At 45.0% G+C, this 13,400-nt stretch overlaps 1 protein-coding gene across 1 annotated transcript; it reads right to left on the reverse strand.

The window, feature by feature from the left end:
• Nucleotides 1-215: 215 nt before the first annotated feature.
• Nucleotides 216-11,554, reverse strand: L1TD1 (LINE1 type transposase domain containing 1). Its single transcript, NM_001433613.1, is given in 4 exon segments — nt 216-1,890; nt 2,251-2,553; nt 4,804-5,883; nt 11,421-11,554. Coding segments are annotated over 3 exon segments (2,661 nt in total). The 5' UTR covers nt 5,776-5,883; nt 11,421-11,554; the 3' UTR covers nt 216-504.
• Between the last annotated feature and the right edge of the window lie 1,846 nt (nt 11,555-13,400).

A 13,400-nucleotide genomic window follows, 5' to 3' on the forward strand; every position in this document is an offset into this window, starting at 1 on the left:
AAATACTTTAGAAAATACAAGACAGAAAAACAATAAGCAAATGAAGCACAAAGGAAAAAGGTTTAATATAAAGATTCTAGATTCACATCATGATAAATGATAAAATTAAATATTCTTCTCTTGATGAGAATTCAACTTTTGCTTTTTCTTCTATTTAATTTATCCAGCCATCTTTTTCCTGTGCTTTTCTATTACTTTCCCCTACACTTTTCTATTACTGTCCATGGTTACACTCATGGATTCCCTCCCTCACCCCAGTAGTTTAGAAAGTTTACTCCTACACAAGCTAGGATGGTTACCACGCAATTTTTTGATACCCCTTAAATTTACCAACACCCAGGTACTATCTTAACCCTCCCTTCCCTCTTAGCCCCAAGCATACTGTTAGCTGTCCATCCTTCTGGGGAGAAATGCAGCATTTTATTTTCCAGTTTTCCTTGTGGATTTTTGATGTGGAAGGAAAATATATACGGTGCACGTGTTTATTATAGTCACCCTGGATTGCTAGATTATATCCTCCAGCAATTCTTTCAAAGAGGGTGTGCAAAAAGCAAACTTTCTGAATTCTTTGACATCAAAAAATGCCTTTGCTTTACCCTCAAAATCAAATGCCAGTATGGCTGGGTATAGGATTCTTGGGTTGAAGCCTTTTGACTGCAGAACCCTTATGATATTCCTCCATTTACTCCTAGCGTCCAGCGTGTCTAGTGATAAGTCTGCTGTCAGTCTGATCCGTTTTCCTCTGTAGGTTACCTCTTTTTTCTCTCTGGCAGCCATCATGACTTTCTCTCTATCACCGAAATTCCAAAATCTCACCAAGATGTGTCTAGGAGTGAGTCTCTGCTTATCAATCTTACTGGGTACTCGGTAAGCACAGGCAATCTCAAGACGTGACTCTTTCTTTAGCTCTGGAAAGTTTTCTTGGATCATTTCCTTAATTATATCCTCTGCTCTATTCCCCTGATTATGTTTTTCTGGAATTCCTATCAAACGGATGTTGCAGCTTCTCGATCTATCCTCCATGTATCTTAATCTTTCTTTCTTTATTACCCACTTGGCCATTTCCATCGTATCCTTAGAGAACTCTTCTATTCGATCTTCCAGATTATTCATTCTCTCTTCAAGTACGTCTATTCTGCTTCTCAGAGCATCTACTGAGTTTATTTCCAAGACTTCTGGATGGCAATTTTTAATATTTCCAATCTCTTCTTGTATCTCTCTGAAGACATTAATTACACTTGTTCTAAAATTTTCTTCTGTTCCTTGTATTAAGTCTGGTTCTTTAGATGTTAGCTCTTCTGTTTGCAGAGTACTGTGTCTCTCTTTCTCAGTTTTCCTTAAAAGTTTGGTAATTCCTGATGGAGTACTCAAATTTGTACACGCATGTTTTTTCTGCTTATCAGAACTTATCTCTACTGATTTGGGGGGAGAGGCCAAACATAAGCTTGGACAGAGTGTCCCAGTTCCTTGATTTCTGGGCATAGCTGTTTCTTTGTTCTGGGTTTTTTGTACCATCTGATGTTTTGTCAACTTTTCCTTCTTAGAGTCCGAAGCCAAATAACTAAAGGCAGTTTCCTTAAGTGTGTGTGAGGCCCCTTTTTTCTCAATCTGGGAGGCAGTCTTTACCTTTTCTGCTTCGGACTCCTTTCCTTCCTCCCATGTTAAGAACATGTCCATTTCCCACTCTGAGCCCTCTTTCTCCTCTGGCTCAGAATCTCCTCCCTCTTTAATTAAAGGAACCTTCAAGTCATCACTGGCTATTTCTTCAACTCTAAGCTTTGGATTTACCACAGTATGATGCTGAAAGTTTGAGTCCTGTTCCTCACATAATACTGAGGCCCCTTCTCCCTCCTCCCCCAGCTCTGAGGCCCCTTCTCCCTCCTCCCCCAGCTCTGAGGCCCCTTCTCCCTCCTCCCCCAGCTCTGAGGCCCCTTCTCCCTCCTCCCCCAGCTCTGAGGCCCCTTCTCCCTCCTCCCCCAGCTCTGAGGCCCCTTCTCCCTCCTCCCCCAGCTCTGAGGCCCCTTCTCCCTCCTCCTCCAGCTCTGAGGCCCCTTCTCCCTCCTCCCCCAGCTCTGAGGCCCCTTCTCCCTCCTCCCCCAGCTCTGAGGCCCCTTCTCCCTCCTCCCCCAGCTCTGAGGCCCCTTCTCCCTCCTCCCCCAGCTCTGAGGCCCCTTCTCCCTCCTCCTCTAGCTCTGAGGCCCCTTCACTCTCCTCCTCTAGCTCTGAGGCCCCTTCACTCTCCTCCTCCAGGTCTGAGGCCCCTTCACTCTCCTCCTCCAGGTCTGAGGCCCCTTCACTCTCCTCCTCCAGGTTTGAGGCCCCTTCAGCCTCCTCCTCCAGCTCTGAGGCCCCTTCTCCCTCCTTTTCCAGCTCTGAGGCTCCTTCCTTGTGGAGGGTCTCTTTTTCCTTCCACTCTGAAGACTGTTGCTCCTGAGTCTCTAAGTTCTCCACCTCCTCTGGCTCAGCGACCTTCACCTCTTTAATAAATAGAAAGCTCAGGCCATCACTGGTTGTTCCCCCAGCTCCATACTGTGAGTGTATTAGAGTTTCATCCTGAAAGTTTAAAAAAAAAAAAAAGTTATTTCTTTAAATCATATGTCTTTTAAAGGAATTAAAGCTTTCCCTCTTAAATTTACTATCACTGCCATTTTGACAATTAGTATATATCTAGAAAATTGTTTAAATATTAATTGTTTTTGAAGGCCTGGGTCCCTAAACGGGCCAAGTTTCCCCTATGGTTACCCTGTCACACCTGCAATTTCTTGTGTAGTACCTGCAACAAGTTTCCATGAGGTCATAACGTCTACTGTGTTCCTTCTGTTTCCCCAACACTCTGTTCTGTGCACGACTGCCTGTCGATAATGACTTGTACTAGTGAATATCTGCTTATACACATGACCCTACGGTAAACAGACCCACTATCTAACTTTAAGATTACAAAAAAAAAGCCCTAAAACTCACATTTACCTTTCCCCTAAATAAGACAAAAGCAAATTTAATATCTTTCAAAGGTCCCACTTGCAGTTCAAACTCTAGCCATGTTATTCAAAAGGAAACGCGTTTTGTTTAAGAGAACAGGCTCAATTCAAGACTGTGTTGGTCAGATCCAGCTGCCACGTTTGCTCCTGGACCTTCATTTTCTCTCTCAAACGAGTCTGATGACAGCATTACCTCAGATTGTTGAGGGTTAAATTAGGGTGACACGGAGGCCGAGCTTCAGACAATGTCTGCAACACAAATGATGTTTCCTAATATTTCTTGAAACCCTCTGCTGGCCCCTGAGCTTGTCACTGACCGCCCCTCTGTGAGGAAGGACTTTTCTCCATTTAGGGCCGGTTGATTGCTATTTGTTTTTAACCTTCCCAGACCCTCCAGGACTGGGCCCTCATCTGTGTAAATCTCTGGAGAACAGCTAATTTCTGAGATTAAATGCTGATTCTTAAATAAAGAATTTATTGATCCAAGTGTATCTTCTAATTCTAGATTCTCATTTTGCACAGAGGTTACACTGGAAAATGTTGGAAGGGCAGGGGAATTGGTGTTGTTTTTAGAAACTGTCAAACATACCAGCTGAAGAATGTGGACTTCAGAAGACACAAATAAAAGGAAAGATATTCCCTGCTCATGGATTGGAAGAACTGATATTGTTAAAAAGTCCATATTACCCTCAAAGCAGTCCACAGATTCAGTGCAAGCTCTATCAAAATTCCAATGGCATTTTTCACACAAATAGAACAAATGATCCTAAAATTTGCCTAGAACCACAAAAGACCCTGAATAGCCAAAGAAACCTTGAGAAAGAACAACAAAACGGGAGGTATCACGCTTCCCGCTTTCAAACTATATTGCAAAGCTATGGTAATCAAAACAGTATGGTACTGGCATAAAAAACAGACACATATATCAATGGAACAGAATGGAGCCCAGATATAAACCTGCATATAGATGATCAATTAATTTACAACAAAGGAGCCGAGAACATATAATAGGGAAAGGATAGTCTTTTAATAAATGGTGCTGGGAAAACTGGACAGTCACATGCAAAAGGATGAACCTAGACGACGATCTTACACCATACACAAAAATCAACTCAAAGAAAAAAAAGAAAGAAAGAGAGACAGAGAAAGAGAATCTCTACAGTATATCAAAGGAATTACCTTTTAAGATTGGGATTATGAAAAATACTCAGAAAACAAGATAAAGTGATTCTTAATGAATCAAGTACATGGGAACATACTCCAGTATGTTATAAGAAACAAAAACCTTTTTACAGGGAATGGATAAAAGCTATCTATTAACATTAATCAACAATCTCTCGGCTTTAATAAACTAGTTGTATTTGCATTTCCCTGATTACTAACGAAGAAGCTGTAGCAGGAGTGCTTTATTCATTGAAAATTGAACCTAATTATTTCTGCTTGAAATTTTGTTCTTGTTCCTATTGCATGAAGGCTTTTAGTTAAATTCATTCAATTCTTTGTTTCTATTTTTCCCTTTAATGATTTAAAAGCCATTGTTCTAGTGTTTACCTTTAAATATTCAACATATAAATTAATTTTTCTATCAGTGTCTAGAATGAATACCTGATTCATACCTCACACTATCTCCCATCAAACAACTCTTAACTCTTTCTCACCTCTCCCAAGCATCCAACACCATCCATTAAAAAAAAGCTTCAAATCATTACTTTTAATGTCATACTTTCACTTTTAAGGAATTATTTCTTAAAAATTCATTTAACCTTCAAATACCTTTACTATCACTTATACTTTATACATAAGCTCTACATATTTGTATGCTTACCATTTTTTCTTGAATCCCGTATTTTCTTCCTTTTTCTATTTTTTCATCTTGTGGGAGTACGTCTTTCAGTAATTCTTTCATAAAGGATTTTTGGCTGGTAAATTTGCTGAGGCTTTGCATGTCTGAAAAGGTCCTTATTTCACCATCACATTTAAATGCTAATTTAACTCGGCACAGAAATTTAGGCTCAAAATCATTTTCCCTCAGGATGTTGAAGACATCACTCCATCGCTTACGGACGTCCAGTGTTGCTGATGAAAAGTCTGCTGCCAGTGTGAGTCCTGCTGCTTCATCTTCTCTGTCGACTTTTAGAATTTTCTCTTTAGTCTTGAAGTTCTGAGGGATTTTTTCCTCTCTCACTTCTTCGACTAGTTCGTCCTCTCGATTCTCTCTAACCGTAACTTCTATACGGCTGTTGCAGTTTCTACAACGGTCATCAATAATGCATATGGCTTCTTCAAAACTTTCCATGACTTTGTGATTTTGTGATTCATTTGGGGACAATTTCTTACCTTGGTTAGTACTGTACTCTTTAGCTTTGTCTAATTTGCTACTTGGCTTGTTTATTCCTTTTCTTTTAAAGGTCAAATTTTCAACATCCTCAACTATTTTAGAGTTTTCTCTAAGCTTCTCTAACAACCCTGTTTTTTGTGAGGCTAAATCTTTCATTCGTTCCCAGTCTCTTCTGGTACTGGATTTCTTTGGATTTTTCATGTCAGATATTGTACTTTTTACACCTGAAATTTCCTTTAGGTCGTTTTTAAGAGATTCCTTTCTCTCTTCAATCATTAACTCCAGTTTTTCCATCAAGACTTCACAATTCTTCATAATAGCCGTTGATATGTCTTTGTATTTTAAATCCAATATCTGGGCCATCTCCTGGTCAGTTTCAATCAACTGATTTCTTTCTACACGTGTGATATTTTGCTGTTTCTTTGCACGTCTAGCAATTTTTGATTGTACACTGAACATTGTGGATATATTGTTAAGACTGGATTGCTTTCTTTCCCTGAAGAGTAATTTTTGTTCTTCAGGCCTGCTAGACTTCCCAAACTCAAAAACCTTAAAAAAATATATCCTCTGAAATATAAAAAAAAGAAAAACTGTTTACTGAAGAATTCTTTATCTTGAGAAACTCAAATCAAGAATGTAAGCTTGGTTACTAAGTAAACTATGCTATGTGTATGCCATAACAATTTAATATAAAAGGTCACTAAGAAGACCGTACATGTACACTAAAACAAAGCAAAAGTATCAGAACTCCAAATTCACACATTATCATTAAAACCACATTCAAGTAAAGACTTAAATGTAGTTCATCAACCAAACAGTAGATGAATAAAAATGGTGGAGATTGGCTGATTTTTCATACTATTAACTTTGCTATCATGCTCTCTGTATTAAGTATATTAATTACAAGAAAAACAGTATTTTTTTTTTTTAAAAGTGTACCATATCAAGTTTTCAAAGTCTAAGGTGACATGAATGGAAACTGACACAAAGTGGTAAAACAGAAGTCCTTTTTATGATTGCAGATAGTTAACATTAAGACTTTTTCTCAAAACCAGCTGTCAAGTCAACTCAGAATATTATTTTCCAGAGTGCAAATGTTAAGCCATATCCTGAGGGGAGCAGCACTGAACTCCATGCCTCCTCCCACCTCACAAGGGCCCCACCTCTGCTTAAGGAGCCTCACTGAGTTGCCCGTTTTTGCTTTTCTTCATTCCACCATACTGCATAACTGCCTGACCTTGCATGGTGGGAAGTGAGAGACAACCCTCTTTCCTTCCTCACTCAGTTGACGGGATGAGGAGTGGGAAAGTGTGACATGCACTCTGGACAACAGCTGGGAAGCCAGTTCCTGAATCATTCCCTCGGCAGAGCCTGTCAGTATGTACGTTCTGCCAGTTGAGTTTCCTGCTGATGTCCTAACAGTGCTACCACTGGCTGACTCCTCACCACTCTCAAGACCCAAACTGCTTCAGCTTGCAGGTACAAAAAGAAAAATTACACCCCTGTTAAGGAGATTCAGTGACGCAAGGGAAGGAGACTAGGGTAAATAATCGAAGCCAGCAGCCATTATGGAAGCAGATAACAGAAGAGAAACAGGAAATGGAGCTCACAAGCACTGACCGTAGCTTTGAGGAACAGAACCAGAAAAGCTCCCAGGCAGCAAATGGAAGGAGGATAAGAAACACATAATATAGGGGCCAGCCTGGTGTCATAGTGGTTACATTTCCATGTTCCACTTTGGTGGCCTGGGGTTTGCAGGTTCAGATCCTGGGCACAGACCTATACACTGCTCACAAAGCCATGCTGTGGCGGCGTCCCACATACAAAAAATAGAGCAAGATTGACACAGATGTTAGCTCAGCGACAATCTTCCTCAAGCAAAAAGAAAAAAAAAAACATATAACCTGGTAATAGAAAACCTCCCTGGACTCTAGTCATTTGATTGAAAAAAATCACCAGATCTGGTGCAAGGTTAATAAAAGATGCATATACATCTACATATATCCCGGCCAATCTTGTAAAGGCACAAACCTTACAAATTCCCAGATATTCACATTTATTGAGCACAGACTATCGGCTAGTTACTGTGCCAGATGCCAGTAGAAAAAACACACTGAGCAAAAACAGACATGGGACCTGCCCTCAAGGGGGCTAACATCTAGGGAGAAACAAACACACAACTGCAACTGCGCCAACTTACAAGGTGAGGGTGAAGTCATGAGTGCCTACACTAGGGGTTATCTGATGCATTCAGGGGGATCCAGGAAGGCTTCCCTGGGGAAGTGGCTCAAACTGGACCTGAGAAATGAGCAGCAGTTACAGCAAAGAATGGAAAGAAGTACATTCCACGGAGAAGAAACCCTGTGTGCAAGGCTGGAGCCACCACCTGCTGAGGGTAAGACACAGAGAAAGGCAGGAAAGGGAGGGCTCTGGTAATCTTGCTTCCCGACTGGATGAATGGTCATGCTTGCTATAGGCCAAAACAGAAAAGACCAAGAAAGAACCAGGTTTTAAAGGAAGAGCACAAATTTTGTTTCACATAGTGAGTCTGAGGTGCTCTTGAGATAATTAGAGAATGGGATAAATGAGTTTAGAACCCGAGCTAGTTTCTGTTCTGCAGATAGACATTTGTGAATCATCTGCTCATAGGTGGTCAATTCCATAGTTAACAAACATTCCAGAAAGAAAAATCAAATCAGCATGAGGCTCATTAAATGAGAAGACAAGCCAGAAAGCAGGAGAAAATATTTGCAAAAGACACATCTGATAAAGGACTGTTACTCAAAATATACACAGAAATCTTAAAACTTACTAATAAGAAAACAAACAACCTGATTAAAAAAATAGGCAAGGGGGCGGGCCCGGTGGTGCAGCAGTTAAGTTTGCACGTTCCGCTTCGGGGGCCCGGGGTTCGTTGGTTCAGATCCCGGTTGCAGACAGGGCACTGCTTGCCAAGCCATGCTGTGGCAGGCGTCCCACATGTAAAGTGGAGGAAGATGAGCACGGATGTTAGCTCAGGGCCAGTCGTCCTCAGCAAAGAGAGGAGGATTGGTGGCAGATGTTACCTCAGAGCTAACCTTCCTCAAAAAAAAAAAAAAAATAATAATAATAAAGTTGACCATAGTTGGAGACATTTTAAAATGGAGTTAGAGCTGCCCTTCCAGAAAAACTGCCATGTCTTGAACCTTGGACTGGGCCGAACCTTTGGACAGGGCCCAAATGGCAATTGTTTTACTAGTACTGGGGCCCAGGGCAGGCCACTCCAAAATACCCCAGAATAGCCTATCAATTATTTTGAATTAAAGCGACATGAGAAGCAAAAGGGGCATCTGAGTCTCCTGTCTCTGTTGCCCTGAAAGCAGGAAATGAACTCCCGTGTGACAGGTGCTCTCCCGGCATCCTCGTTACCAGAGGTGGTGACAGAGGGCCAAGACACTGCACAACAAACCTCGCTAATTTAATTTACCACCTCAAGCCTAAACTTTGCTTAAACCCCTCACTATTTACATACCCAAACCTAAGTTTCTTGGTCCTGTCAATTCTTCACAAATCACCGTTTCTCTATGTCAAAGATCTACATGTACGGCCTGCTTTGTTTACTCCCTTGAGCTTCATTGCTCTATGATCTCCAACACGTTTGTATTAACCCGGGTTTTCCTCCTGTTAGTCTGGTCTTTTGTCAATTTTATGATTAGTCCACCCACAGGAACACGGAAAGGGTAGAAAGGGGATCTTCCTCCGCCCAGATGCCAGCCGTTGTTTGAGAAGTCAGCAGGCGCAAAGACATGCTGATCACCAAGACTGAGGACTTTCTGCCTTTCCCCCCCCACAAAGATTTTATTTTTCCTTTTTCTCCGCAAAGCCCCCCAGTACATAGTTGTATATTTTTAGTTGTGGGTCCTTCCAGTTGTGGCATGTGGGACGCTGCCTCAGCATGACCTAATGAGTGGTGCCATGTCCACGCCCAGGATTTGAACCGGCGAAACCCTGGGCCACCAAAGTAGAGCACATGAACTTAACCACTTGGCCACAGGGCCAGCCCCAGGACTTTCTGAAGATAGAATCAAGTCAGTCAATGTTTAGCTTTCTGGCTCCAACTTCAATTAAAATTCTGACAAATAAAAATGGCAAGCAATAGGATATATTGGAGAATATGAGGAAGCCATTTGGTATAAACCTAATTCGGCCTGACCTTGTCTTTCCAAAAGGGTCTGACCGTGGCTGTTGAGCATGCATTGTATGTCTGCTTTAGATATTCCCTATGGCAAGAACAAAGGCCCTTGAGATAAAGGTGCAACTTCCCTCCACCTCCCAACGTTGGCATTCCCCTTAAGAATTAAACATCTTTCCTTAGGCTACGAACTGATTGCTGCACTCACCTGTGACCACCCAGCTCAAGACAATAGACTTGCCTCCTGCTACGCCCACCGCCCACCGAGACAGCAGTCCCACTACCTGCTGTGTCCAGCAAGCGCTGTGCCGACAGGGCAATCTTGTGACTATTGTGGGAGGGACATTTCAATCATATGTGAAACGTCCTATATGGGGTTATATAACCACTCTGTACACCTCACTTCCTTGGTGCCCTTTCTTCCTTCGGGAAGAAAGGCCCCAGGCCATGGTCCTCAGATTTCAGCTCAGAATAAACTCACTCAAATTTTCATTTATAGATTGGTTATGGATTATTTTCGTCCACAATTCTTTGTAATAAAACCTCTCTTCTTTGCCTTTAAAAGCCTCTAACTTTTACTCCCTAAATGGACAGTACTGGGGCTTCCACCTGAATCTGTGCTCCCAGAACTGCAATTCCTTGATCCCAAATAAACACTTTACCTCTTAAACTGGTTTCTGGTTTTGAGAGACAGAACCAGCGAAGGTCTGTGCCCTGTGGAGCTGGAGGTAGCTAGCAGAGGACGCGTGTCAGAGACAGAGACATCACGCACTGGTTAGGGACGTCCTTGATACAGTAAAGGGAAAAACATGTTGCAGAAAGTGCACAGAGTACAATCCCATTGTTGTAAATACACACGAAACCACAGGAAGGAGAATGGACAGGAAACGTGGACGACATGCTCCTCAACTCGATTGGTCAGGGGAATGCAAACCGAAACAGACTCGAGCGTTTGAAAAAGCGGATTACAGCCAGTGCTAGACAGACATGCGTCCTCTCCGCCTTGAAAGGAGCACTGGGAATTGTTAGAACCTTTGGGGTAATTAAAATGTGAAAAATATGCCATTAAAAAAAAAACGTATCTTAAACTTAGTATGTCCCTTTATTCTCCTCCCCCTGCACTCAGAAAAAGCCCAAGTACCTGCAAGTGGCGGAGAGACCCCCTCCCCCCGCCCCAACTCTGGTGGCCACAGAGAAGGCAGTGCGGAGTATTAACTGGTCTTTCTCTAGCTCAAAGGAAGTTCACGATACCACCAGCAAATTCAGAAAAGAAGCACACACCAAGGGCAGGCTGCCTGTTTGGAAAAGTTTATCCACCACATAGGAGAGGTAAGTAGACAATAAACAAATGAAAAGATGGCATCACAAACCAAGGACATGCAAATCAAGACAAGCCTTTTTTTTTGTCCAGGAGATAAGGGGGGAATTTATCTACCCTCCACCCCGCAATGCCCTGGGGGTGTGAACTGCTCAACGCTTCCCGCCCTCAATAGCTGGTTCCCTTCTCCCATATTCCCCCTCCCATTAGAGTGAGTGTCTTCAAACAGGAACCGGAGCTCACCGCTGCTGGGATTAAGACCCCCGAGCCTTCCTCTGCTAACCCCCTCCGCAGGCGGTCAAGCCTGACCTGAGACTTGCCAAGTTTGCCCCACTCCCCACCTCGATTAGGGATTCTGAACCCAGAGTGGACCAGTTTCAGGGTGTCCAGGGTGTTGGGTGGGAAAGAGACCACGTTTATTTTCATTAATCTCTGACTGGAATTTAGCATTTGATAAAGTTATCAAAACAATAAATCTGAGACACAGAATATGTGAGCTCCTTAACCTATTAACAAGATTGAGTGGCAGGTCTACACTACCTTTTAAATCCTGCCGTGGAGTGTAAAATTCCGTTTCATGACCCCGCAAATAACTGTAACGTGACCTGAAAATACCTGTGTTTTCTGGTGCTGAGAAAGTCCTGGATGCTGCTAATACGGTCAGACTAACAAAGGGCGCGTTAGGGAGCCCCACCCTGGATTAGGTGCTGCAGGACACTCCCCATCGAGCCTAAACTCAGCTCCCTCATTCGCCCTAAAGAGCCGCACCTGGTTCGCGCACGCGCACGCTCGCCCTGCACGTCCCGAGCCCAGCGCTGCGCACCGGGCCGCACGGCCCTCCCGCTGGCGGTCCCTGAAGGCGAGGGGCTGGCTCTCCGCGGGGCGGGACTCGGGCCCCCGGACGGCGGCGTCTCCCCGCCTGCAGTTCAAGCACAGTAGAGAATCCAAATTTAGGGTTTAATGCGTAGAAAAGGACCCCATCTTATACACGGGAAAAAAGGCGCTTTAGCTCTGTGTTTGCTAAATTTATGTGATCACAGAAGTGAGGATGGACAGACACGCGAGGTGATGGACTGCGGACAGCGCCGCGGGAAGGGAAGGCCCCGGGGCCGCCGAGGGGCAGAGCGCCCGGGCCTGGGGGCCATTTTCTCCGACATTTTGGCAGTAAACGCGTGTTCCTCCTGTCGTCTGAGACGCAATCAGCTTTCCTAACAATGAGTGAAATGCAGCAAAAAGTCCCTACTTCCCGGTTTGTTTCCCGCTCAGACAGAGAAACTCCGAGGGAGAGGGCTGCAGGCGAAGTTCAAGGCGGCACGGGAGGAAACGGGGGGCCCCGCCCCAAGGCGCCCACCGACCCGCAGCCCCCGGCCTCAGCGGACCCCCGGCCCGGCCCTGCCTCCAGCCCCCCGGGCACCGCTCTGGGAAGGCCCGAGCTTCGGGGGAGGTGCGGCAGGAACACGCGGGGCCCGGCCCGAGCAGCCTGGATCCTGGAACCGCCTCCCCCGACCCCGGGCCAGCCTCACCTGGGGAAGGGTCCCGCCGGGCTGCAGACGCGAGCGCCAGGAAGGAGGCCGCGCCGACTCCGCGCCTCCCGAGGCTCCTCCCTCCTCTTGAGGACTCGACGGCGCCAATCGCCTGTCGACCGCACTCCCACCCCTCACCCCGGAGCGATCGATCGCGGGCCTCCCCTTGCGGCGGCCACCTGAGCGGGGCGTGCCGCCCACCGCCCACCCCAGGGGCCTGACTCTCAATAAGGACAGCCTCCTTACCCAGCCCGTAGCCCGGGGGCTCATCCCTGATTCCCCACTTTGCTTCAGTCCTCGCAGCTAATCCCGCCCAGACCGTTGAACCTGTCCTCTCCTCTCCCTCTCCGTGGCTCCAACCCAGTCTGAGCCCCCTCAGCTCCCACTGGTCTCCTGGCCTCCCCTCTGGCCCCTGTGCCATCCTGCACCCCACTAATGCCTTTCAGTGGCTTCCCTTTTCAGGGATAGTAAAGTTCCACCTCCTCATCCCGTCCTGACTCCCCTCTGACATTGTCTTGGTCATAACAGAAACCCTCTCCTTTCCGCTCCTCAGAAAACACTGACATTCCCACCTCAGGGCCTTTGCACCAGCTGTTTCCTCCAGAGTTACTTTCCCTTCATGGCTGACTTCTTCTCAGGTTGCAGGTCACATGTTAACTCCTCTAAGATGCCTCCCAACCACTCTTTCCTTTCTAAAGGAGACACACACACACACACACACACACACGCCATCCCATTACTCTCATCACATCACCCTCTTTATTTGGTGTCATAATCTGAAGATTAGCATGATCTGTTGTCAGAATCTGAAGGTATCCATTTAATTCAATTCTGTTTCCTTATTGTGTCTCTCTCCCACTTCCCCACTAGAATAGAGAATATAACCCCATACGGGCAGGAATCTTTCTTTCTTGCTCACCAACGTATCTCCTGTACCTAGACTTCTGGCGAGGACAGGCTAGGCACTCGTGCTGAAGGAAGGAACGAGTGAGTAGGCAAACTCCTCTTGCCAATCAGACTCGGGCGGAGCTCACTGTACCCCTAAATGCTTCCTGGACCTTCTCCAGTTAGG

The sequence above is a fragment of the Equus caballus genome, chromosome 5, assembly GCF_041296265.1.
Source record: "Equus caballus isolate H_3958 breed thoroughbred chromosome 5, TB-T2T, whole genome shotgun sequence".
Classification (NCBI taxonomy): domain Eukaryota; kingdom Metazoa; phylum Chordata; class Mammalia; order Perissodactyla; family Equidae; genus Equus; species Equus caballus.